This window comes from Nannobrachium achirus (assembly GCF_963921795.1).
Source record: "Nannobrachium achirus genome assembly, chromosome: 11".
NCBI classification, from domain to species: domain Eukaryota; kingdom Metazoa; phylum Chordata; class Actinopteri; order Myctophiformes; family Myctophidae; genus Nannobrachium; species Nannobrachium achirus.
The window spans coordinates 52,231,444-52,255,021 of record NC_137820.1 but is presented as its reverse complement, the minus strand read 5'-3'; the positions used below and the strand labels follow the sequence as shown (position 1 = coordinate 52,255,021).

Genomic DNA, 23,578 nt, shown 5'->3' with positions numbered 1-23,578 from the left:
GAAAAGTCTGACAGAACGGTTTGACTACAGAGATAATGTGTAGCTATTTGCGTGATGTTTGGAGATGGTTGAGTAATATAAATATATGTTGCAAAACTCTGCCTCCTTGTGGCGGTCTAACAGGCAGATGAGAAATATTTTGGTGCCAGAGATTAGCTGCTCACGACATGTGTAACCCGCACACACGCACACACACACACACACACACACACACACACACACACACACACACACACACACACACACACACACACACACACACACACACACACACACACACACACACACACACACACACACACACACACACACACACACACACACACACACACACACACAGACATGGGTGAAAACATGTCTTGGCTACGCCTTCGGCCTGGCAGAGTCAATAATAAAGTGTCAGAGGTTAGCTACTGCAGAGACAGATTAGTTCAAGTATGTGCTGGTTGATTACCGGAATTCTTTGTATATTATAAGATTGTCAAAAAAATCTGAAAAAAATAATAATTGTGATTGATCATCCCAAAAAAATCAAACCTCGGTTCGAAGTGAAGCGGTGAATTTTTATTCTATGTGTTCTAGAGCTATGAAATCTGTTTTCTAGATCTATACATTCTGTGTTCTAGATCTATACTTTCTATGTGCTTTAGTTCTATATTTTTATGAATTCTGAATGAGTGAATGATTTTGTCTGGAGGGCCAAATTGACATGTGAAGATTGACCAATCCTCAATTGGTCAAGCATGCACAGGACATGTACGGGACAGACAAAATTGACCAATCAGATGGCCCACATGTACGGGACATGTACGGGACAGACAAAGCCACACCTTGGAAGCGGCTTTCTCCACTTCACCTCATGGTGGCGCTATAAAAGGCAGATTAAAAAAATGCAGGTCAGACGTTTTTTGGCCTCTAGGGAGTGTGCATACACAATCTATAGGGATCTACACACAGATCTACAAGCCAGAGTAGCGGTTAGCACCGCTCCAAAAAACTGTGTTGATCACATGAATATAGCGATCATGTGCATCATTGGATGAAATCTGAAGGATTAATATCATAAATGTGTTTTACACAAGTCAGCCTCCTGGTGGCACTTATGGCATTCCCAGAATAGGGATGCTAGAGTTCATGTGGTTAATATAGAGAAACAACATGCTGGTGTCTTTAAAATATTTGTGTAAAAGGTAGCATATAATGCTCATAAAGAAGTCAGAGTAGCATCGCTGTCTGACTTCAATATGGTACACACCTCTAGGGGGAATCTGGGACGGAGTGGGCGAGTCATCCCGCTGCCTCTTCAGGCCCATGTTGATACGCGACTGGACACGACCATAAGGACCGGCGGGCCTCTTGCTCTGCACCTGGAGCTGCTGCTTGGCCACCAGGAGGCGCTGCTTCAGTCCCTCGTTCTGCTGCTGCAGCGCATGCACCTTCTCCTGCAGTTCCTCCATCATCTCCTCCATCTCTAAAAGTCAGAAGTGAAAAATGCAGGACAAAATCTGTAGGAGTAGCCAGTGGCCTACTGTCTAAAAATGTGTTTTGCACAAATCAGTCTCCTGGTGGCGCTATAACAGGCCCATGTGAAACATTTGGGGCAGAGCAGAGTTCGAGTTATGTGGGAGCCAGTGGGGTCTTAGCTCCCATAGTTAAAGTCTGGGACCCCATAGTCAACAACCCCCTTTGGGGTCTCTTTTTTTCTAAGTGTGTTTTTTTTTTTTTTTCTCTCGTTTTTTTTTTTTTTTATGTTCCATTGGAAGAATTTATATTATTTATGTTAACTAGATATACTAAATAAACATGTTAGACAGTAAGACTGAACAATGACATCACACCGTTTAATCCTACTATTCATTTTATTATTATAAATCAGACGCATTTAATGTGGGGTGTGAGTCTTCCTTTACCGTCCGGGTTATAACACACTCGCTGCAATGGTTCCTACCTTTCCCCCAGGGCCGAGGAGGCCCTGGATGCAGACCTACCCAGCTGCGTGGTCTCGCCATGGCCTGGGCATAGGCTAAGCTAGGAACCACTGCATCGAGTCTTTGCACTTCTAGCCACGGCCCGGACGGCAAAGGAAGGCGGACACGCCGGACAGCAACAAAACAACCAAACAAAACAACGCTGTCTTAGCAAGACTGTAGCCTTAGTGTGCCTGTGCCCGTGACAATGTTTTTTTTTAGTAAATAAATATGAACCCGACCCGCCTTGTTTTGAGAAAGAAAAATACCCATTTTAGCCGACTTTATGCTACCAGAACGGGAACTTTTGGCTGGATGGCTCAGAGCTCAGATCATCAGATGGAGGAATTGGGAACTGGAGGCTGAGCAATAATGGTGAGTTAATATGAACAGAAAAGACTGCCTGGAGTTGTCAACATAGCCAATGTGAAGCCCGAATTAATATTGTGAAAGGAAAAATATGATTTAATATAGGAAATACCCGTTTTAGCCGACTTTATATCCGCGAAATACCCGATTTAATATGATTTAATATAGGAAAGTACCCGTTTTAGGCGACTTTATATCCGCAATTACCCGATTTTTGCCCCCAGAGCTATGGGAGCCCTATTCTGGCGGCGCCGAATAGGGCTCCCATAGCTCTGTGGGTATAACTCGATCACTGGGGCAGAGGCTCTGCTCTGGCACCCAGGGAGTGTGCGTGTAGCCGTGTACAGTTTTGCTGCCATGCCAGAGGCTGTTCAAAGACGGAAGGACGAACACACTGACAGACGGACAGTGACAGGATGCAAAACATAGACTAGTCTCTGCCATGCATTTCGGCCTGGCGGAGACATGCCTTTCGGCCTGGAGGAGACAACCATGGCTTTCGGCTTGGCAGAGACATTAGTCAGGAAAGAACTACACATCCCACAATTCAGCACCGCGCATGCGTTGATGAATACAGGAAATGTGTTGTTTATACTAGCAACGGTTGTTGTGGACTTTTACAGTTGTGGAGTAAGATGATAACTTCCAGAACGGTAAGAAAATGAGTAAACGTAAAAGTAAACATTTCATGTCTGAAATAGAACGCGATTGTTTTTGAAGTTGTATAGATAACTGTTATATTTCGTTTAAGCTGCAGCATTGTTTAATAGGTATAATTGTTGTAAATAATGCTAAGGCATTAGCCAAGCACAACGGGTTAATCATATAACATTAGCCTGTGTACCGTTACAGTACATGACCGTTACACTGGTGTCAGTGGTGTGTGCAGCAAGCTGTTAGAAGCACTAGCTGATGTTTACAGATAAATAATGCATTTGTATACATTTTTTGTTTAGCAGACGCTGTCTGTGCAAGGTTGGAGAAAAGTCAGTGCTCAAGGAATTTAAGAGAAGAACAATTACTTTAGTAGAACTCGTAATAACAAAATAGGCAAAACAAAGCGACTTACTCACTCACTGTTGATATTTGTAGTGCAGTCTGCCCAAACGTGCACGGCACGGTGGTGTTGGGTTGAACTTGACGACATGTGAAATAATCATTCTCAGGGTGAACGGGTGAAGTGAACCATGTCCATGTTTGTTGACGAGACCGCAGCAGATGTGCCAGTCAAAGACATTAACCTGAGTTTCTCCCAAGCTGGAGCACAAGGTTAGTGAATCCCTGTAATGGAAACCAGACCATCTGCACCTGCAGCCATTATCAATAATGTTCCCTTTCCCTCTTTTCTTCTTCTTCGTTCTTTTTACATTGTAGAGGTCTAGGACCCCCTGTCTTCAACAGGGGGTCCGGGACACCTAGGGTGTCCTCAGAGTTACTACAGGGGGTCCTCCAAATACTTGTGTGATAGAAACCTTTTATTCTCCTTTTTTATTTTAACCATTTGAACCCTAAGTGTCCATATTCAGAGAACTTTAGTTGTAGAGGGGGGAAAGAGCAGACTAAGTACAGAGTGAAAGGTCAAGTTTACTAAGTATTTACAGTTCAAGTGGTTAAATATCTGAAAACACGAATTGACATGAATCCAAAATACTGAGGATTATGCTGTCAAACGATGAAACTATATGGAATCTATGAAAAGGTTGTGGGGGTCCCTGCTTCATCTCTCTCTCTCAGCTAAGGGGTCCTTGGCCTGAAAACATTGAAGACCCTTGCAATAGTGTATTGCATTGCATTGCATATAGACCTCATTTACTCAAAAGCCCTCTATTAACAGAGTTACTGGTGAATCAAAATGCCAGAGAGAGGCAGGCCATCTCGCGGGTATCCAGGGAGGAACTGGAGGACAAATTCCTGCGCCTCCATGAGGAGAACCTGCTCCTCAAGCAGCATGGCCACAACCAGGAGGACAAGATTAAGAGGTGAGACAAACACAATCCACATAGTATAACCAAATGATGTTACCTGCTCTCCCTCAAGCCCAAATGAAAGCACTAAAGAAAGACCATTCCTATACAGTATGCCATGGGAATAGATTCCTCATCATGTTAAATAGTTAGTCGACTCAATCTTTACATTTACAGTGAGCCCAGTTATGTCCTTCTCAATTCTCACCAAAACCATGTTTAAAACTAAAATGTAACACCCGGGCTGAGTCTGACATCCTACTCTCCCAAGTTGATGCGTTAAGTGGGGGTACTGACGTTACATCACAGTATTGGTATATCGGTATTGAGCCCACAGTTTCTTCAGGAATATCACCTGTCTAGTTTTTGAGCGACCCTGACCACTCCTACATCTGGTTTTGTATGTATTTATGTATGCATGTAGTGTATGTCCCAACCTGGCTCATAAAAGGCACCGCTCACTTCACACTGGGTGTGATTTTGATATCAAGTTAGGCTTCATTCTAAACATCATGGCAAAGAGCTTTAGTAAATGTCCTAACTTCCATCCTCCCGCACTGCCAACCTCCAGGTTGGCCACTAAGCTGGTGAAGCTGGCCAAGGATAGGCGTCGTATGGAGCAGCTGGTAGCTGGCGGGGCGCGGCCCGCCCCGGGGGGCCGGGACGTGGAGATGGAGGAGATGATGGAGGAACTGCAGGAGAAGGTGAGGGCGCTGCAGCAGCAGAACGAGGGACTGAAGCAGCGCCTCCTGGTGGCCAAGCAGCAGCTCCAGGTGCAGAGCAAGAGGCCCGCCGGTCCTTATGGTCGTGTCCAGTCGCGCATCAACACGGGCCTGAAGAGGCAGCGGGATGACTCGCCCACTCCGTCCCAGATTCCCCCTAGAGGTGTGTACCATATTGAAGTCAGACAGTGATGCTACTCTGACTTCTTTATGAGCATTATATGCTACCTTTTACACAAATATTTTACAGACACCAGCATGTTGTTTCTCTATATTAACCACATGAACTCTAGCATCCCTATAGACCCTATTCACAGCCCGCCCACGCATGCGCACTCAGCGAATTTCTCAGCAACTTCCTGGTGCTGACGTCAGCTTTGGAGGGTAAAATAACATAGAAATAGCTGGACTTAAAGCCAACAAATCGTTATTTCGAACGGTAAAGTAAATTATACCGCTTTGTGCCTTTTACTATCTTGTGTTCTTGATCATGCTAGCCGTATTTTATACATTACGATTCGGAAATTGCATTAAATTTGCGATTTCTGTGTTAACTCCATGGGATATTAGTAGTTTTTCCCCTTCTACCGCGACGTCAGCGCCAGGAAGTTGCGTAACGTGAATTCGGTCAATTCTGGGAATGCCATAAGAATGATCCCCCCAGAATAGGGATGCTGGAAATTGGGATGTTGAGACTTGAGAGGACTCCAGCACTAGCCTAGCTCAGCTAAACAATCCACCCATGTTAACACACGGTGGGGGAGATATACTGCAGTTAGTTAGCTGCATTAGTATATAGTCTGGCTACGCCAGGCTACTCCAGCACAACAGTGTGGTGGCCTTCCAAACCTCGTCCTCCCCATGGAAAGAATACGTTTGTTCTGTCACTGTGCAGGTACCAGGACGGTAGAGGTAGAGGAAGGTGGAAGACCTCCTACAGGCCTGCTGCCCAGATATGGACACAGCTTGCTGGAAGAAGCCAGGGCAGAGATACGCAACCTGTAAGCACTACATTATCATATGGATGCTTTCTTTTCACATATTAATCTACATGTCTGTCCACAATATTGCAAATCTACTTATTGTGGTAGTTGTTGCTATATCAGTCTTCCGATCTCTCGAGGTGTGCGACAGTTTAAAAAAAATCCATATTGATTTTCTGATTTATAAAATATTTAATTAGATTATTGTATTAATCAATAAAAGAATCTCTAAGAAGATAATTGATAGATGCAGGCATATATGGCTCTGTGTACCTGTGTAACAGAGAGAATGTGATCGAGAGACAGCGAGGAGACATAGAAGACATGATCAGAGAGTCAGAGTTCCTCAGAGACAAGCTGAGGAGGAAGGAGAAAGAGTATGAAGAATCTCTCCTCCAGCTCAGGGAACAACAGACCACTGGACAGAGGTAAACAAACCTTCCACACCTGATCTGCAAGATTTACAATCAGACTACTGAATTTAGACAATATATGCTACAGTATATAGTTCTGCACTAGAGATTTTTTTTGAGCGGTGGTCACACCGTCTCCATAGCGTGGCCGTGTGTGTGTGTGTGTGTGTGTGTGTGTGTGTGTCTGTCTGTATGTAGCCTGAGGAATGTGTAGCCTGAGGAATGTGTAGCCTGAGGAATGTGTAGCCTGAATACCACTGAGTGACCAGAGAGGTTGAGCATCAACTGCAATACACACACACACACACACACACACACACACACACACACACACAGCCCCCCCCCCCCCCCCCCCCCCCCACCACCACCGCTCGGTTCACACGGGTGTGATTTTTTAAATAATCACAGGATTCTTTTTTACAGACCCTTATCAATTTATTTTCTAGAATTAACATGCTTTGTCCCGGTGTTACAAGTCTACAAAGTATGTTAATCCAAAGTATTATACGGAAGGTTTGTCAGAGGTTTCAAAGTGAACTATTTATTTTTGGGGAAGCAACCATATACAGTATGGTATATGTTTGAAACATTACACATCTTGGTCAATAACACCATGCTGTAAACAAATTCCAAATAAACAAGACAGAAATCATCAAGTATATCAATGTATTGATTGACACATTCTGTTGTGGTCTCATGCAGATCCACCATCCAGAATAACGTGGAAATGATCAAACTGCAGAAACAGTTGGCGGAAAAAGCCAATGCCATGACTGTCTTGGAGGGCAGGTTCCTCCAATTGCAAGAGGTGAGACATCAATAAAGACAAAAGTCATAATCCATCAGCGATTCTGTCAATAGCATAAAATGTCAGTTTCAAATATATATCCTTACTGGGACTTCCAGGGTCAGAAGACGATGAAAGCCAGTCATGATGCAGTGATGGCCAAAGTGGATGAGCTTACTGTCCAGTTGAAAGATGAGCGACTGAAGAGTCTGGGACTGGAGAGCCGGCTACAGACTGTCTCAATCTCACAAAGACGGACAGAGGAGGTGACTTTTCTCCCTGACCTTAAAACAATGAATCAACGATTACTTCAGCTGGAAACCATACAACCCTACTAACTAATCAATACAAACTAACTAACTTTGTGGATTAATTTTCACATCTTTTGTTTTACAGTTACAAGAGCAGATTCATGATCTGGAGAAGGAGCGTGACCTGTTGAAGGAAAATTGTGATAAACTTGTTAACAGGTGAGTAAAAGGGATTCTTTACTTGCTAGCTTCAGTGTTCAGTTCAGATATACTGTATATATATTGAGTGTCCAGTTTCTGCATGAGTTGCGGAGGTAGGTTTAAACTTCATCATACAATTGTTAAATTCAGATCCACGTTGTTTGCTGCTTGACAAAAACGATGTGCATCTGAATTTAAAAAAGAACTTGGAACATGAACAATAATAATGCTGCATTATCCTTGATTTTAGATTGATCACTTTGATGTTGTTGATCAATCAACACAGTTTTATTTCTGCAACCCAGTAAAACTACATATCAATGTGCTCCCAGTGCCTTTGATGTATCTCAGGAACAGAAATGGCGTCTACGAGAGCAGCAGCTAAAGCTCCAGATCGCTCAGCTGGAGATCGCTCTGAAGGCAGACCTCACAGACAAAAATGAAATCCTGGATAAAATCAAGGCTGAGAGAGGTACAGTACCCCTATCTAATTTGGTTTCAGTCCCCACTTCTGTATTGGGAAATAGAAATGTTGGGTTTGATTATGGGGTTCTTATTTAGGTGATTTATTTTTGATTTCAGATACAAATGAGAAGTTGACAGAAGAAAACAAGAGGCTTGAGATCCAGTTCCTGGAGCAGAAACAGCAGCTGGAGGAAGTGCGCGAGCGTTTATCATTCTACACTAAGGTTAGGTCTGAACTCTAAAACAGGGGTCTTCCACAGGGGGTCCGGACCGGGACCCCTAGGGGGTCCTCGGAGTTACTACAGGGGGTCCTCCAAATCTTTGTGTGATAAGAACTTTATTTTTTCTACACTAACCACTTGAACCCCAGTATCCCAATTATGTGTGGAACATTAGCCAAGAATAGCCGATGTACATGCTCACAACGCCTCGTGAGCTTGTAGATCTGCTATTCTTGGCAAAGAGGTTTGGTGTAAAGAGTGAAAAGAAAAGCAGACTAAGTATTGACGGTTCAAGTCGTTCAATGTCTAAAAATACAAATTAAACCAACAATGATGATATTTTTGTCAAACAAGTCTAAGCTTTCTCAGAAATCTATGAAAATGTTTAATCTGCAACACAATGTTATATAATACGTAGTGGGGGTCCCTGCTTTCTCTCTCTCTCTCTCAGCTAAGGGGTCCTTGGCCTGAAAACGTTGAAGACCCCTGCTCCAAAACATCGTATTTGAAATCATTCAGAAGCATTAATCACAGCATGTAATAATATTTCATATGCAATCTGTCTTTATACACTGTGTTGTTAAGGAGAGCGAGTTAGACGCGGCAGAACTCAGCGAGGCACTTATGCTGATCAAGGTACGGAAGTCACAGAAGAGAGGCGAGCTGGGATTCCTGGAACAGGTGGAGGAGGAGGTGCAGGGAGATACGGCGCGCTCCATGGGGGAGCTACAGGCCATGTATGTCGAGACCTACCAGGAGCTGGAAAAGACCAGAGACATGCTGATTGTTCAGCATAAGATCAACAAAGACTACCAGGTAGAGCAACACATGTCAAGTGTATTTATAGCACTTTTTAGAGCGTGGCTCTGCAAGAGGCTAGCTTTGTGTGCGTGTGTGCGTGCGTGCTTGAGCTAAGCATGTCCGGAGCTTATCTCACTAACTGCTCCACTCATCTTTTGAACTCAACGCCAAACTTTGTATGCATGCTGGCAGTAGGCCACAGAAGTACCTCCACTATGTTGTTTCACATAATGTTTTAGTCTTTCGATAAATATTTGTTATGAGGGGCGCCTGCTGGCCTAGTGGTCAAGGCGCATACCACAAACTAGGCTATGATGCCTGCTGGCGTCGCCGGTTCGATTCCCGATCCGGACAACATTTGCCACATGTCATTCCCCATCTCTCTCCCCATTTCCTGTCAGTCAAATATCAAATAAAGGCATAAAAAGCCCAAACACAAATCTTTAAAAAAATATATATATATTTGTTATGAGGCTCTGATCGGGCTGAAACCTTGACCATATTTGGAGTCATATGACATACAGTAGATATGTCAGACGTGCCACATGAAGTCCAAAATCCACATTGAATCCAAGTCAAATATCAAATCAAGTAATACCATCTGAATACCAGTGCACACACATCAAATAGATTAGTACTGTCTGAATACCAGTCCTAACACATCAAATAGAGTAATACCGTCTGAATACCAGCACTCGCATCAAATAGAGTAGTACCGCCTGAATACTAGCACGCACTCATCAAACAGGGCAGGCACAGCTTACTCACATTGGGTGTGTTATTATAGCCAATCATTTTTACCCCTTTTTTCTTCAAATGTAGTCATAATGCCATCTAACCACTTAAACCCTATTACTTAGTTGATCTGGGTTCCCCAGTGGTCCATATTTGGTCCCCACATTTTTATCAAATCTCTTTGCTGAAAATTGCAAACGTATCGTGTTGCGAGATTGTCGATCTACAGTTTTTTGGCAAATGTTTGCCTATTAATAAGGATGCCAGGATTAATGTGGTTATACCCACACATTTCTTGTACCCTACTGGCTCACCTGCCAGTGTGGAGTGAGGATGTACACAGTGGTGCCTCCATCCTAAGCCCATTCAACACCCCCTGCTGCACAGCGGCAAGGATCACCCACCTTGCCTTACCTGAACATGGCCAATTGTGCTCTTACTGACATTTGGCCAAGCCAGATGCATCGTGGTGTAATTGAACCCCTAAACTCAGTGGTGGTGGATAGGTACTTTACCCCTGTACCACGAGCGCCTTTATAATGCCTGGGTATTTAAAAACAACCAGTGTTGACCAAAATGCTGTCTATATACTATATTTCTATAGCACGTTTTGCAAAGCACTTTAGAGTGTGCCTTACGTTCAACTCGTTCACACACTGAGCACTCAGGACTTAAAGACACGAAACCAGGTGGAGCGGAGGATTGAACCGGGCCCTAGGCGGCTGCTTTTCCTCCACCATGGAAATAAGAATATTGTAGCAATCAGATGTTGTGTTTGACAGAATCAGTGACCTAAACTTCTACAGTATTTCCCCCCCTAGCCCAGATGAGTGCAATGTGCATCCTGGTCTAATATGAAATACTACAGGAATGGTTGCTGTGCATAGTTAAGGTCTTTACACAACGGCTGCGTGACGAATAAACATTCCAAAAAACTGTTTTTGCTGGATATTTTGCATCAAACGATTCATAATATAGTTGATGCCTCATTCATAACAGGTCGATAATGTTATTTGAGGTGAGAAATCGACCTTGTTTTGAAAGATTACATTGCTTTATCACCGGATAATATTAGCGTTCTGTGTGTACAGTATGTTCCTTGTTGACAAAGCCAACACTTCAAAAATGTCTTCAGGCGAATTAATCGCAAAAAGCGTTCCCGGTGTGTAAGGAGGACCTTTAAAGCCATACCTGGAATGGAGCAGATGGTAGCCAGTTTGCACAGATTTCAGTGAGTTCCTTGCCAGAAGCAATGTGTGCTGTTTGGATGGATACCATCTCTTCTCTATCTTTTCCAGAAATGGTCAGAATTGCTAATAATATTGTCATTTGATTATAGTATATTCAATCTATTGCAATAACAGTAATGAGGTGACTAATGTACAGTACACCAGCACACAAGGTTAACATTTTAATATTAATGCTTTCCTAAAGACCCATTTTTTGATTGGCTTAAAACCTGATCAGCACCATATAAGCTTATTTAGCTTCCTATTTACAAAACAAAACACTTGAGTTAACAGACATCAATAATTTACTTTATCAGTCATTTACAGTTCCATTACATTAATTGCCAATTGGTAATGAAAATAATTTATTGCTCTCCATAAATAAGTGATCTGGTTTCTCAAGGGCCATACGGACCCATGTGTGTAATTTTTAAATAAATTCATTCCACTCTCACCCAACAGGCAGAGGTTGAAGCTGCGACACAGAAATTGGAAAGCGCCAAGATTGAGTATGAGCTTCGGTTGGACCAGCAGGCTCAGCTGCTTGATATGAGAGCGGCTAAAATCAAGAAACTGGAGGGTATGTCAAAGTTTATCTTTGAAGACTTTGTTTCGACAGTTTGTTGTCGGGTTTGTTGTCTTTGCCAGGCTGGACGGCCAAAGGCTAGAAACTGTTTTCGCTCCTATCCGTGGTTCTGTGTGTGTGTGTGTGTGTGACACTGCACACCGATAGGTGTGCACACATTCCCACTTTCCTAGTAGGCCCAAATTCTCCAAATCGGCCTCATGGTACCGCAATAACTGGCCCTTCATGTTTTGGCCTATAACTCTTGGAACGTTAAAAAATGTTACGTGTTCAGATTTATTTCCAATTGGCTACAATTTGTATGCCAGGCCCGCTTTACAAAAAAACAAATACAAAATATTCCTAAGAGAAGGGAGAATAATAATTTACAAAATCACAGTGTCCCAGATCCTTTGAAAAGTCCACTTCCCTGTTCCGGCCTAGCTTTCTTGACTTATCGTAATTGTTTCATTTACATATTTGATTGTATGTTTGTAAGTTGTACTCCTCTCTTCCCTCCTAGCCCAGCTCAAAAACATTGCCTACGGCACCAAAGCCTACGTTTTCAAACCAGACATCACAGACGAGGACGTGGCAGATGAGTTTGATGAAACGGTTAATCTGGAACGCGGCGAGAACCTTCTGGAGATACACATAGGCAATGGCGCACTCTCATCGTCGGCCCTGGAAGCTCTGGGTGATCGCGAACCTTCCACCTTCTGCACCTATGCCTTCTATGACTTTGAACTGCACGCCACTCCGGTGGTGCATGGCCCACGGCCGGCGTATGGGTTTACGTCACAATATGTGGTGCGTGTGGACGACGTCTTCCTTCAGTACCTCCATACAAGATCTCTTACAGTGGAGCTGCATCTGGCCAAGGGAATGGACTTCCAGACGGTGGCTGCTGGGCAGCTACAGCTGCAGCAGTTACTGGAGAAAGACGGCAAAGTGTATGGAGCTGTGCAGCTGGTTGGTGAGTACAACACAGACAGACATCATCCCTCCGGCCTCCTCTCATGCAAATTTCGTTCTGTCACATGGTGGGTTTTGTTGAATTCTTAATGGTTTAATTCTTGAGACTGTCGATAAGTATCTTCCTCAGCAATTGGAGTTTGACATTATGCTGTGCTAAATCCTCCCTGATTATTTTATGGAGGAGTAACTGAAATCAATTAATCAAGCACAATTCAGACAACAAGTGCAGTTCAATGTGTTTCACAGGAGGAAAAAGAAGCAAAGATGCATGTAAATACATGCATTTGGGAAAATAATAATAACAATTATTTAAAAGAACGATAAGAGAAATGCAGCAATCTAAGTAAAAGCAATGCTAAAAGGTGTGATTTCTTTAATCTGTTACAAAGCGTGGGACCTTAATACTGTAGCTAAAAGGTGTGATTTCTTTAATCTGTTACAAAGCGTGGGACCTTAACTCATTGAGTGCCTATCCCGAATTAGTTCGGGATATATTATCGCATCCCAGAGTGCCTATCCCGAACTAGTTTGGGATATAAAAAAAAAAAAAAAAAAAAAACAATTTTTGAAAGATTTTTTTTTTTAATTTTTTTTTTGGACCCCATCAAATCTAGTGAACATGATTTCAATCGCGATTTTGCATGTTCCACCCCCATACAACCCCATCTAACATACAGGGCAGCCATGTTTGTTTACATAACATGTAAAACATAATGGCGATTATCTCAAGAATGCCTGAACGGATTTCCAATCGGATTTTTTTGTTTGAAAGCTGTGAACAAACTGCACAAATCCACTCCAATGCAATCCAGGATTGCATTGGATTTTTTAGAGCTCATTCTTCTCTGTTTTTTTCCCATGCATGAGGTGTGCAAGGTTTAATCATGGCTAAGTTGACGAAAATAAGGCTTCTAAAATGCTTGGTAGCCAATAGCTAACTTCAAGCTAACTTCATCCTCTTCCTGTACATGCACAAAGGAAAGTGTTCAGGCAAGTCATGGCTGCAGGGCTTCTGCATATACCAGCATATCTCTATGGGATTTTCTATGGCCACTGGGCGCCCTCTAGTGGTGACTAGGGTGGCACTAAATGAGTTAATACTGTAGCTAAAAGGTGCTTCTCCATACTTTTTTGTATTAGTCTCTGGGACCTCTAGGAGACCAGCGCTAGAGGATCTAAGGGCCCTTCCAGAAATGAATTATGTGTAGAACGTAATATTTGCCTTTCTGTCTCAGGAGTTTATGGTGAGGTTCAGTCCTTTGGTTCTGTGGAGTACTGGGCGAGACTGAGGGTACCAATGGAACAGGCCATCCAACTATATAAGGAAAGAGTGAAGGCCCTGGGATATATCAGCACTGCACTCAATGAGGAGAAACAGGTACATTGTAAAGTACTGACTACTGTACCAACAGAAGTACCTAACCTGTGGTGAAGAAAATATGTCATTATATAATGTTTAGTGGCGCACCACCTGCTTATCTGCACACCACCGTCGAGATTGGCATGTGCTTCCTCCATGTTGTCTATGGTTTGGCCAGGCGCTCCAAAGAACTCAATTGGCCGCATTTGTGTAGGTGGGAAGGCAGCAGGGGTGGATGATCTCTGACGCTGCACTAGCGACTCCTCCAGGTTGGTCGGGGGCACCTGTCCAACAGGGAGCGGAACTGTCTGAGAGTTCCTCCACATGCCTTACAACCTCCCAGTGAAAGTCCTCACTGTCAGTTGAAAAGAAGCAGCTGGTGACTCCATGTGTATTCGGAGGAGACATGTGCTTGTCTACACCCTCCCCAGACCAACAGTAGGAGTTGGTAGTGACAGGGACCATACACATAGGGTGAACTAGAAATGACTAAATTGGGGTATTTAAAAAATAATATATATATATAAGAAAACAATTGATCAAAAGAAGTATATAGGCACTCTAATGCCCACAAGCCAGAGGTCCAGCTGAGCTGCTCAGCATCCAATCATAAATGTGCGTGGTTGTTCCAGGCAACAGTATATAATATGACACCCATGTACTGCATTAAAACTCTTGATTTGTGCCATGATCTTTAGGTCTCAGCCATGAGCCTCCCACCTCCGCTGGCATTGCCTGGCAGCAGCTGCAATGAGCTCAACATCACTATCCATTGCTGTTGCAACCTTCCAGTCCAGGGCAGCAGACCGCCCAGCCCTTACGTGATCTATCAGTTCTTTGATTTTCCTGACCACGACACCCGTATCGTCCCGGACTGCTGCGAACCACGGTTTGACGACCACGTGTCCTACCCGGTCGCCATGGACGCAGACCTGGACGGCTACCTGAAGGCCAAGTCGCTGCAGCTGTACGTGTTTGATGACCAGGAGGAGCAGGTGGACGTGTACCTGGGCAAGGCCCGGGTGCCACTGCTGTCACTGGCCCATGACAAGGGCATCACCGGTAAGGACAACTGCTTGAATTCAGCATTGTGATTTGGCATTTCACCAGGCAAGGTGGCCTGAGAGCTACATTCGAGCTGTTAAGTCACAAATAAAAAGATATATTTAGTTGACCGGAGTCCCACAGGGGTCAGTACTTGGTCCCCTCCTTTTGTCCAAGTACCCCAAATGTCTTCAGTGAAAGTAGCATATGTGCAAGCTTAAAGCTCACAATGCATTGCAGCGGCACACATTTTGAGCTTGTAGATCTTCTATAGTTGCGGAATTTAAATTAGCCTATTTTCGTAAGATTTTTCCCTATTATGATATGCCCGTTGCCCATAACAGGGAGGCTTTGATTTAGGTGGCTAAAGTGGGTAATAAACCAACCTGACTAGTTTTATACCAGATTAACAGCCTCTCTTTTGTTCCTCAGGTCTGTTTGAGTTGATCGACCCATCTGGACGTTCTGTCGGCCATATTGAACTCACACTGAAATGGAGGTTTACGTACCTCCCTCCACCAGGCTCCACCATGACTGTAGAACAGGCCAAGTTTATCCCAAGTGACAAAGCAGTCAAGTTAACTAATGAGGCTGAGGAGACTCAGCACGATGTGAGAGAAGGGAAGAGGAAAGAGAAGAAAATGGAAGAAGTTGAACCGAAGGAGGACAAGGAAACCAAGACAACTCTTCCTCTCTCCGCTTCGCTCCCTGCCATGTCGAGCGCAAAAGTAAGAGTGAGAACCTGAATTAATTATGAGTGAGACAACGTTTAGCTTAACTTCTTGGAACATTAATACATTAAGATTTGGGAATCGGCTATTTTATGTTGATCGTGTTCAACACAGGTATTCTCTCCTGTTCTTTTGACTGACTCTGTTGTGATCATAGGCTCCGCTACCAAAGCCCAGGTTGAATCCCCAGACGAAACTAAAACCTGTTGCTAAGAGAGTAACATTCATCGACAATACGGCCACAGAGGAGCAGGTGAGATCCACTGCAAATGAACCTTGAAGAAACATGTTGGGTTCCTTGAAACGAGTATAGGTGCAATATTATTTCCTGTAAAAAGACACTTTTCGTTATTTGTTAATTTCTGTGAACATTTTAGAAATAGTTAGGCTATTGGTAGTGTGCTCCACCAACTGAGCTACCCGGACACATAACTTTACACATAACGCCACATAACTTCATTATGCACCAGTGTTGATTTCGTTGACTAAAACTATGACGAAAAATGTTTGTCGACTGCGTTTCGTTCACTGACGAAAACGAAATAAAAACTAAGCTGTGATGACTAAAACTAAGACTAAATATATTGACAGTTTCGTCAACAAAATAAAAACTAGACTAAAATGTTGGGGAGGGATTGGTGGAGAAATGTTGGGGAGGGACTGGAGGAGAAGAGAGTCATTTTATGTTTGGTTGCTCTCCAGTGTTGCATGCTGAAAATAGCCGTTCTACGAGCTCAGCTTGTAGATCAGCTATATTCAGCTCGCAACCAAGAGTAAAATCAGTCAATACGATTTCATCAAGGCCTGCCAAAATTCTTTTTAGTCAAGTAAATCAACTGTAGATTTAGTCGCCTAAACTCTTATGATATTCAGTCAACTAAAATTAGACTAAAACAAAAACTTTTCAGGTGACTAAATTATAACTACAACTAAATTACATTTATTCAAAAGACTATGACTAAAACTAAATCAAAATTTGCTGTAAAAAACAACACTGTTATGCACCATTTTTGGGCCACACAGCATGGGTATGTACAGGGTTCATGCTGGTTCTCTGTTAGGTTGCAGAAAGAAGTATGGAGAGTGTCAGTGTACCACTAGAAAAAGGAGGAAACTCAAAGCTACCACCTGTCGAGGTAAGCTGAAAGACTAAAGAAAAATGTTATTCTTCATTGCATGATGTCCCCTGACAATAACATAATTTCAGTGGGTTGCATTGTTAGCTTGACAGCAGTTATTTTCACAAAGTTACACTATGTGTGTGACAAATTATAAATTAGGCTTGAATCTATAGCACTTGAGTCGGTGCAGAAAATGTGACAAGATCCAGCAAAGCAACGCTGAACTTTATTTCAAAAGGGATATTGAACTTGAATTGTTGGAGTTCTTTAAAGAGTAACTGTGGAAATATGAATTTCACTGAATAGTAGTTTGCATTTGAAATGAACGTCACAATAACATTACACATTGTTTTACCTTGATGATTATCAATCCATTCTGTGTTTGCTCTCTCAGAACCAATATAACTTAGTTGTGTCACTTGACAAAATTGTCAAAGTGCTTCTGTGTAAAACAGCGAGTTAGATTTGTGTGTGGGGTGGTTTACGTGATAATACACTGTGAAAACCCAGGTTAGCCCAGACGTATCCCCAGCAGCTCCAAGCACAGAAGAAAAAGAGGAGGTAGAGGATGAAGATGAGGTTACTCACTTCTCCGAAGGACAGCTCATCCCAAGCGTGAGCGGACTGAGCGCTGCTCATTCCTACTCTGATGATTCTGAAATTTCAGAAGATATTATTGAAGAAGGTACGTAAGCCAGTACATTTTAACATTTAACTATAGGTACTATTAACTACAGTAATTAAGCAGCAGGATTTATTTTCCCTTCCCACATAACTAAACAGGAAAGGTAAAATCAAAATTTCACACAGGTCAGCTTCTGCAGTACTCCCCTGAATCTGCGGTGGGTGGGTGGGTGAGGAAACAGATCTTGTTTGTGTAAATGGACAATGTTTTTGTTTTCACACAATATTTCCAGAACGACCATAAATATTGAATGATTCTGTCAATAATCTTAAGACCGAGATGTTTCTGACTTCATAAATGTTAATGACGTTGACCTTGTGAGGCGAGGCTCACATCTTATTCGCCAGACGCACAATGGTCAATATCTATTCTAATCAATGTATCATGCTCCATTTTGTTTCAATTCTCTCTGTGTGCTTTTTGCCTCCTTCCAAACAGAGCTCATTGCCAATTCCCGTGCCGTCTCTCTGCTCTGCCTTTTCTACAGAGGACCGGGCTCATTGTACCAGCTACTCCCTGTTTTAACCATTTCTCTTTACATATAAATACTTTGTGACTTATCTCTTCCTTGTCTGCCTTACCCCACCCCCTTTCCTTCTTGTCCCTCTGACTGTCTCCCTCCAGATATCGAGGGGGCTCCCGCTGAGGGGGAGGATCAGAGCGAATCGATCCAGTCTGACAGTGATGACTGCATTGTTCCTGGACAGGCGTCTGCGGGGAGGAAGGTGGGTGAGGCGAGAGCACACACTCAAAAGCCGTGCCTCTATTTACCTCACGCAGTCGACCCGACCTCAGAGAGGAGGCGAGGCAATGTACAAGGATGGAATCAAGGTTACTGGGATTATTGTATTGTGATATCAAGGCCCTGTACATGGTGTGCACAGGACCGGAGTCTGGTGGCAAGGGAGTACACAAGAGAAGGGGAAGGGGAGTTGATGTTCGGTGCTGGAAAACAAAGTTGAACTTAAGTTTTAGTTTTGTTTTGTCAGGGTTATGATCGATCTGTATAGAGGTATTATTCTAAATGTGGTAGACTGTTGAAATACCGTAAATGCTCTAATAATATCCTATATTTAATAAAGAACCGGACCTGCTTTAATTTCCGGGTGCGCAATTGAATTAAGTAATTAAGAGCCGACGCTCCAATAAGAGCCTCCTTTTTCCTCTTTTTTTTACGTTACGTATCATTCAGGAGTACCTTTCTCCACTCTGTCTGACTGTCACTCACATCCCAAGCCAGCTGTTACGGTGATTTACCGTACACTGTCTACAAACTGCGCAGCGATATTTGGACGCCGCTCATTTCACGTTCCGTTTGGCAAAGACGGATGACTTTGGCAACTTACCGGGGCGCGTGCGTGTGCGTAGTCCTCGCGAACATCGTGGATGACGGCCGCACATGAGATCTTTAGCGTGGAAGTTTAATCCAAACAGTAAATGAAGCTCAATGAAGCTAATGCGGCTATACTAGTATCCATGCTAGTATCCTGTGGTTCCTGTTTACCAGGGAGAGTCGCATCTGAATGACGAAACGAGCCGCTGAGCTTGATGGGAAATGTAGTGTTTTTTATTCCCCAGCAGTATGCTGTGTGGACTGTATTCTATTCTGATACACATTATGAGGAGCTGATTTTCAGTATGAATTGGTTAATGCAATACAATACAGCAGAATGTTATCTCTGTATGAGCCTTTCTATGATGATTTTCCAATAAAAACGCTTTTCTTTATAAATAACCTAATATATAATATATAATATTTATATTTTTTTCCAAAAATACGGTATCTAATAAAAAAATCTGATCTGAATCATTCTGATATTTTTGAGAAATAGGAATAAAAGCCTTGTCTCTTATACTGTCCTGCTTCCAACAAGAGCCTGGTGCCCGCTACTCTTGAGACAAATAATAGCCCGGGTTCCTATAAGAGAATTTACGGTAGTGCTAGTTGTCGCCAAAAAGTTGCTAAAATAAAAATCGGTTTGCGGACTCTTATTTCTTATTTGTATACTATTTATTAGTCCAGCACCCAGCCTATATAGCCTCGGATATGCATGCCCTTTTGTCTGTGTTTTATGGTAACATTCACAATGTGAACCACAACATGTATTAATGCAGTACAGTACATGTTGGAGACCGATTACATTTAATTACTGGGTGTAACAGTCCACAAGAAAGTAGTTTCCTTTACTAATGTAGTGCAAGATAATACACAAATTAAGATCATCAATCAATAAAATCAGTATCACCATATTCATACAACCCCAACTTTCACTTTATAAGTATGTACAGTATACTATAATTCCAGTATAAATGTCAATTATTTTGTTTGCCAGAGTAAGAAATAAAGCAAATTACTATACTAGATAGGGAATGTAACTAAAAGGAATGTTTTGTCCATTAGAGCTCCGCTTAAAATATGTGTTCTCAAGACTTGGACTCGAGGCTCAACTTGGCCTTGAGTCACAAATTTGATTACTTTAGACTTGTCTCACTAACCCTTTAACCTCAATGACTCGTGACTTCACTTGGACTTCAGTCGCTTTAGTTATAAATGCTTGATACCTTCCCACAAGTTAATTCATGTCACTCCACTTGACTTCATCAACTAACTCGGATAATCAGTGACACCTAGTGTCATTATGTTGTAATGGTTAATAGTGCTACAACACTGTATTACATGTTAAGAGTAAAATAGTTGGGTTAAACCCTGTCCCCAAGGAGGAAATTAAAAGTACAATGTCAGCACTAAGTTCTGTCGTACTTGAAAAATGGTCTTGATTACTATTAATTCAAATTGCATCATTGGCACTTGCCTTAGGACTTGTCAGTTTTGACGTTGGTTTGATTGCTAATGAAATGTGACTGAGCTGCTTCCATCCTTTCTCCCTCAGCCGGCACAGTGCCTGCGTGTGGAGATAGTGTCTCTGAGCCTGAGGCCAGAATCCCGGGCAGCCCAGGATCCCAATGTGGTACGTTTGTTTGTGGAGTACTCCCTCCTGGACCTGCCCTCAGAGGAGACCCCTCTGTCCCTGCCCAAACCTGAACCAGGCAAGAACAGCCACTATCACTACAGCAACGGTAAGTGCTTATGAAAGGTGATGTGGGGAAACTGTTGTTTTTAATATGGCAGCGGTCAATTCTGCATTTAAGCGTTGAGCTGGAACTCGTTTGCAGCACAGCTTACAATGGTGTTATCTTGGGTTTACTACAGTAGATGTTATAAGCGATAATCCTAAAACATTTAAGCTAATCATGCTCTGGAAGTGGGCCAGTTAAAATGATTAAACCCAGAGAATTGGGCTGGAAATGAAGTCTGCCTCCTAATCATACATGCTCAGCTCTCAGACTCTTTCTGGATTGAATAATTTGTATTCTCTCAATAATAGTTATTCAATTGGAGGTGGAGGTGCACATCCATATATTTAGTATTAGGCAAGTTATTGACAAAAGCAGATATTAGAAGTTGAAAACTACAAACGTTATGCCAAACCAGGGTGATTACATTGGTTAACTAATTTCACCCATGCACCCACAAAGTCTCAGTTATGGAGGTGCTGCTGAACTGCACCTGCAGAATCTTCAGAAGCAGTCCAGAAAGACATTGATTTATTTTGTGTGAAAACCTTTTTCAAAAAATGATAACCCAAAGTATACCCCACTCAGTCCGGTTGCACTTTTATTGGCCAATAAATGGTTGGTTACGCAAATCTATGCTAATTGCTCAACACTCAACTCCAAGCAACAAAGTTGAATATCATAAACTAGGCCTATAGATTATATTTAAATAATAAAAGTAAATAGAAAACAACATTTCTGGGTCCAAGACATTTCTAGCTGTCTAGTTTTGTAATAGAGTAGTATGGTCACATATACTTGCCTGGCTCCAGCCCATAGACCCGCCCACAGCGCAGTCTGAAATCAGGATACACATATACCCCTCTATAAAATAATTGCTCAATGCCGACAGCTGGTCAGCAGGTGGTTTCATGTATGTATGTACTGTATATACAGTAGAAGGCAATGTTTTGGACCAATAAAAAAACGCTATACCGCATTTCCCACTTCAGATAAAAGCTGCCGGACTACAACAGTATTTTGAAATCAATTATTTGACAGACAGGGAGCCAGTGTAAAGATCTGAAAACTGGTGTGATATGAGCTACTCTCTTCGTATTGGTTAAGACGCAAGGAGCAACATTCTAAATCTGTTTGGTCCATTTTTAGGGACTTGTAAAGTGCCCATTAGAGTAGTCGAATACATAGACAGGCTTTTCCAAATCCTATTGAGACAAGTCCTTTAATACTTTGTTATATTCGTTAGTAGGCTGACTTTGTAAATGTCTGTGGCTGTCTGCTGTTGAAATTCAGGTCTGAGTCCATGATTACCCCAAGATAAAAAAATTACCTACAATATTTGAATTTGTCATGCTATTTATGAAACTCTTATTGATCCTTTGTCTTTATAAATGTTTAATTAATATTACATTGCTGTTGACATTAACTCATCTAGTGCCAAAACCGAACATTTTCGGTTTTAAAAAACGTATTAAGAAATACAAAAACCGAACATGTTCGGTTTTTTTTTTTTTTTTTTTTTTTTTTTGGAAAAATCACATTTTGATCTTTAATCTGACAAAGATCCGTTGTTTTGCGATGTTGTCCATGTGCCTAGGACATCCAGTGAGCAAGTGATCACTTAGAATCCTATATCATTTATCAAGGATAACTGCCCATTTCTCTGCCTTTTATTGTATATTATACAAATGTATGGTTGATTTCTGTGGTGCACGCAGCACAGCACGGCTTTCGGCTCTGACAGCCAGAGGTGTCAATTGGGTATGGCAAGTTATGGCAGCTGCCATCCCTTGGCTACAGGGGAAATAATAAAATGTACTTTTCATTGTGTCTGTTGCTAAGGTATGGCAACATGACTGTTGTCTTGCATGCGCATGAGGGCACGCAACCGTGCATGCAAGACACCAGTCATGTTGCCATACCTTAGCTTTTGCTGAACTGACGCCACTGTGGCAGCAGCAGCCCCCACCCCTGGGCACTGCGTGTGAACAGATTGCTTGTTGAAGAACCAAGGCGTCGTGCTCGTGTTCGCCGGTCACTGAGGTTAGGGTTGGGCCAACTTGGGGGTTAGGGTTAGTTTTATGTGTCGGAATACCTGCCCGTAGTTGGCTGCGGACCCCCGGAATTTTGCTCGTCTGTGGATTTCACGATCAGCTCGGATATCATCTACGCTACGGCCGTTGAAGCTGGTTCCTCACGCATGCATATGGATACAGTCAGGTACACTACTAAACACAAGTGGGTTTCTAACTGACTGAATGTAGAAGGAGGATGGATCGCACAGTGGCAAGAGTTGATGTTTTCTTTATTCTTGCATTTGCATGGATGAGAAACAAACGTTTCGACTGTAAGCCTTCTTCAGTGTGTGCTTCTTCACTGTGTGCGATCCATTCTCCTCCTACATGTTGATCTAAAGGGAGCGCGGTGGTAACCAAAAAGTTTACTAACTGACTGAATAGCATAATAATCATTGTAGCACAGCACTGCACGCTGTTATCGCTAACGCTATGGACCAGAGCTATTGAGACTATTGATCCTGTTGAATTCAATCGCACGTTTTTTTTATACAAACTTGTATAAAAACCGCATGGTTGACGAGGGTCAAGTATCGCGTCAACCTAGCTATTCTTTTTATTCTAACTGTATTAGACAATGACTATAGACTATGAATGTGATGACATTCATTCAAAGACAAAATAGATTGTTTGTCATGACTATGTCCTGAGACGTAATATGTTCATCTGACTGCTAGGTGGCAGCATCGTTGTTTTTTTGCTTTTGTTGTTTTTACACTTCTCAAGGCAATGAAGGCATGAACATGCAGGCTGTATATGCCGATCATTATATATATTTTTTTGAATAGGGGGCAGGTATTTATAAGAATTTATTCTTCTGCTTGCTCCTTTTCGTT

At 42.5% G+C, this 23,578-nt stretch overlaps 1 protein-coding gene across 1 annotated transcript in view; it reads left to right on the top strand.

Annotated features, from left to right (window-relative positions):
• Nucleotides 1-2,960: 2,960 nt before the first annotated feature.
• rpgrip1l (RPGRIP1 like) overlaps nt 2,961-23,578 on the top strand; it is a gene marked incomplete at its 3' end in the record, with an annotated part of 26,250 nt that continues 5,632 nt past the window's right edge. Inside the window, exons 1-22 of the mRNA XM_080737167.1 lie at nt 2,961-2,989; nt 3,503-3,605; nt 4,171-4,315; nt 4,872-5,185; nt 5,918-6,023; nt 6,290-6,433; nt 7,121-7,226; nt 7,325-7,471; nt 7,602-7,675; nt 7,990-8,129; nt 8,240-8,346; nt 8,929-9,159; nt 11,571-11,688; nt 12,197-12,649; nt 13,887-14,029; nt 14,710-15,073; nt 15,488-15,783; nt 15,944-16,039; nt 16,848-16,922; nt 17,418-17,592; nt 18,217-18,317; nt 20,484-20,670. Of these exons, the coding sequence (XP_080593293.1) occupies nt 3,524-3,605; nt 4,171-4,315; nt 4,872-5,185; nt 5,918-6,023; nt 6,290-6,433; nt 7,121-7,226; nt 7,325-7,471; nt 7,602-7,675; nt 7,990-8,129; nt 8,240-8,346; nt 8,929-9,159; nt 11,571-11,688; nt 12,197-12,649; nt 13,887-14,029; nt 14,710-15,073; nt 15,488-15,783; nt 15,944-16,039; nt 16,848-16,922; nt 17,418-17,592; nt 18,217-18,317; nt 20,484-20,670 (3,604 nt within the window). The 5' untranslated portion in view covers nt 2,961-2,989; nt 3,503-3,523. The remainder of the gene's footprint in view (nt 2,990-3,502; nt 3,606-4,170; nt 4,316-4,871; nt 5,186-5,917; nt 6,024-6,289; nt 6,434-7,120; nt 7,227-7,324; nt 7,472-7,601; nt 7,676-7,989; nt 8,130-8,239; nt 8,347-8,928; nt 9,160-11,570; nt 11,689-12,196; nt 12,650-13,886; nt 14,030-14,709; nt 15,074-15,487; nt 15,784-15,943; nt 16,040-16,847; nt 16,923-17,417; nt 17,593-18,216; nt 18,318-20,483; nt 20,671-23,578) is intronic.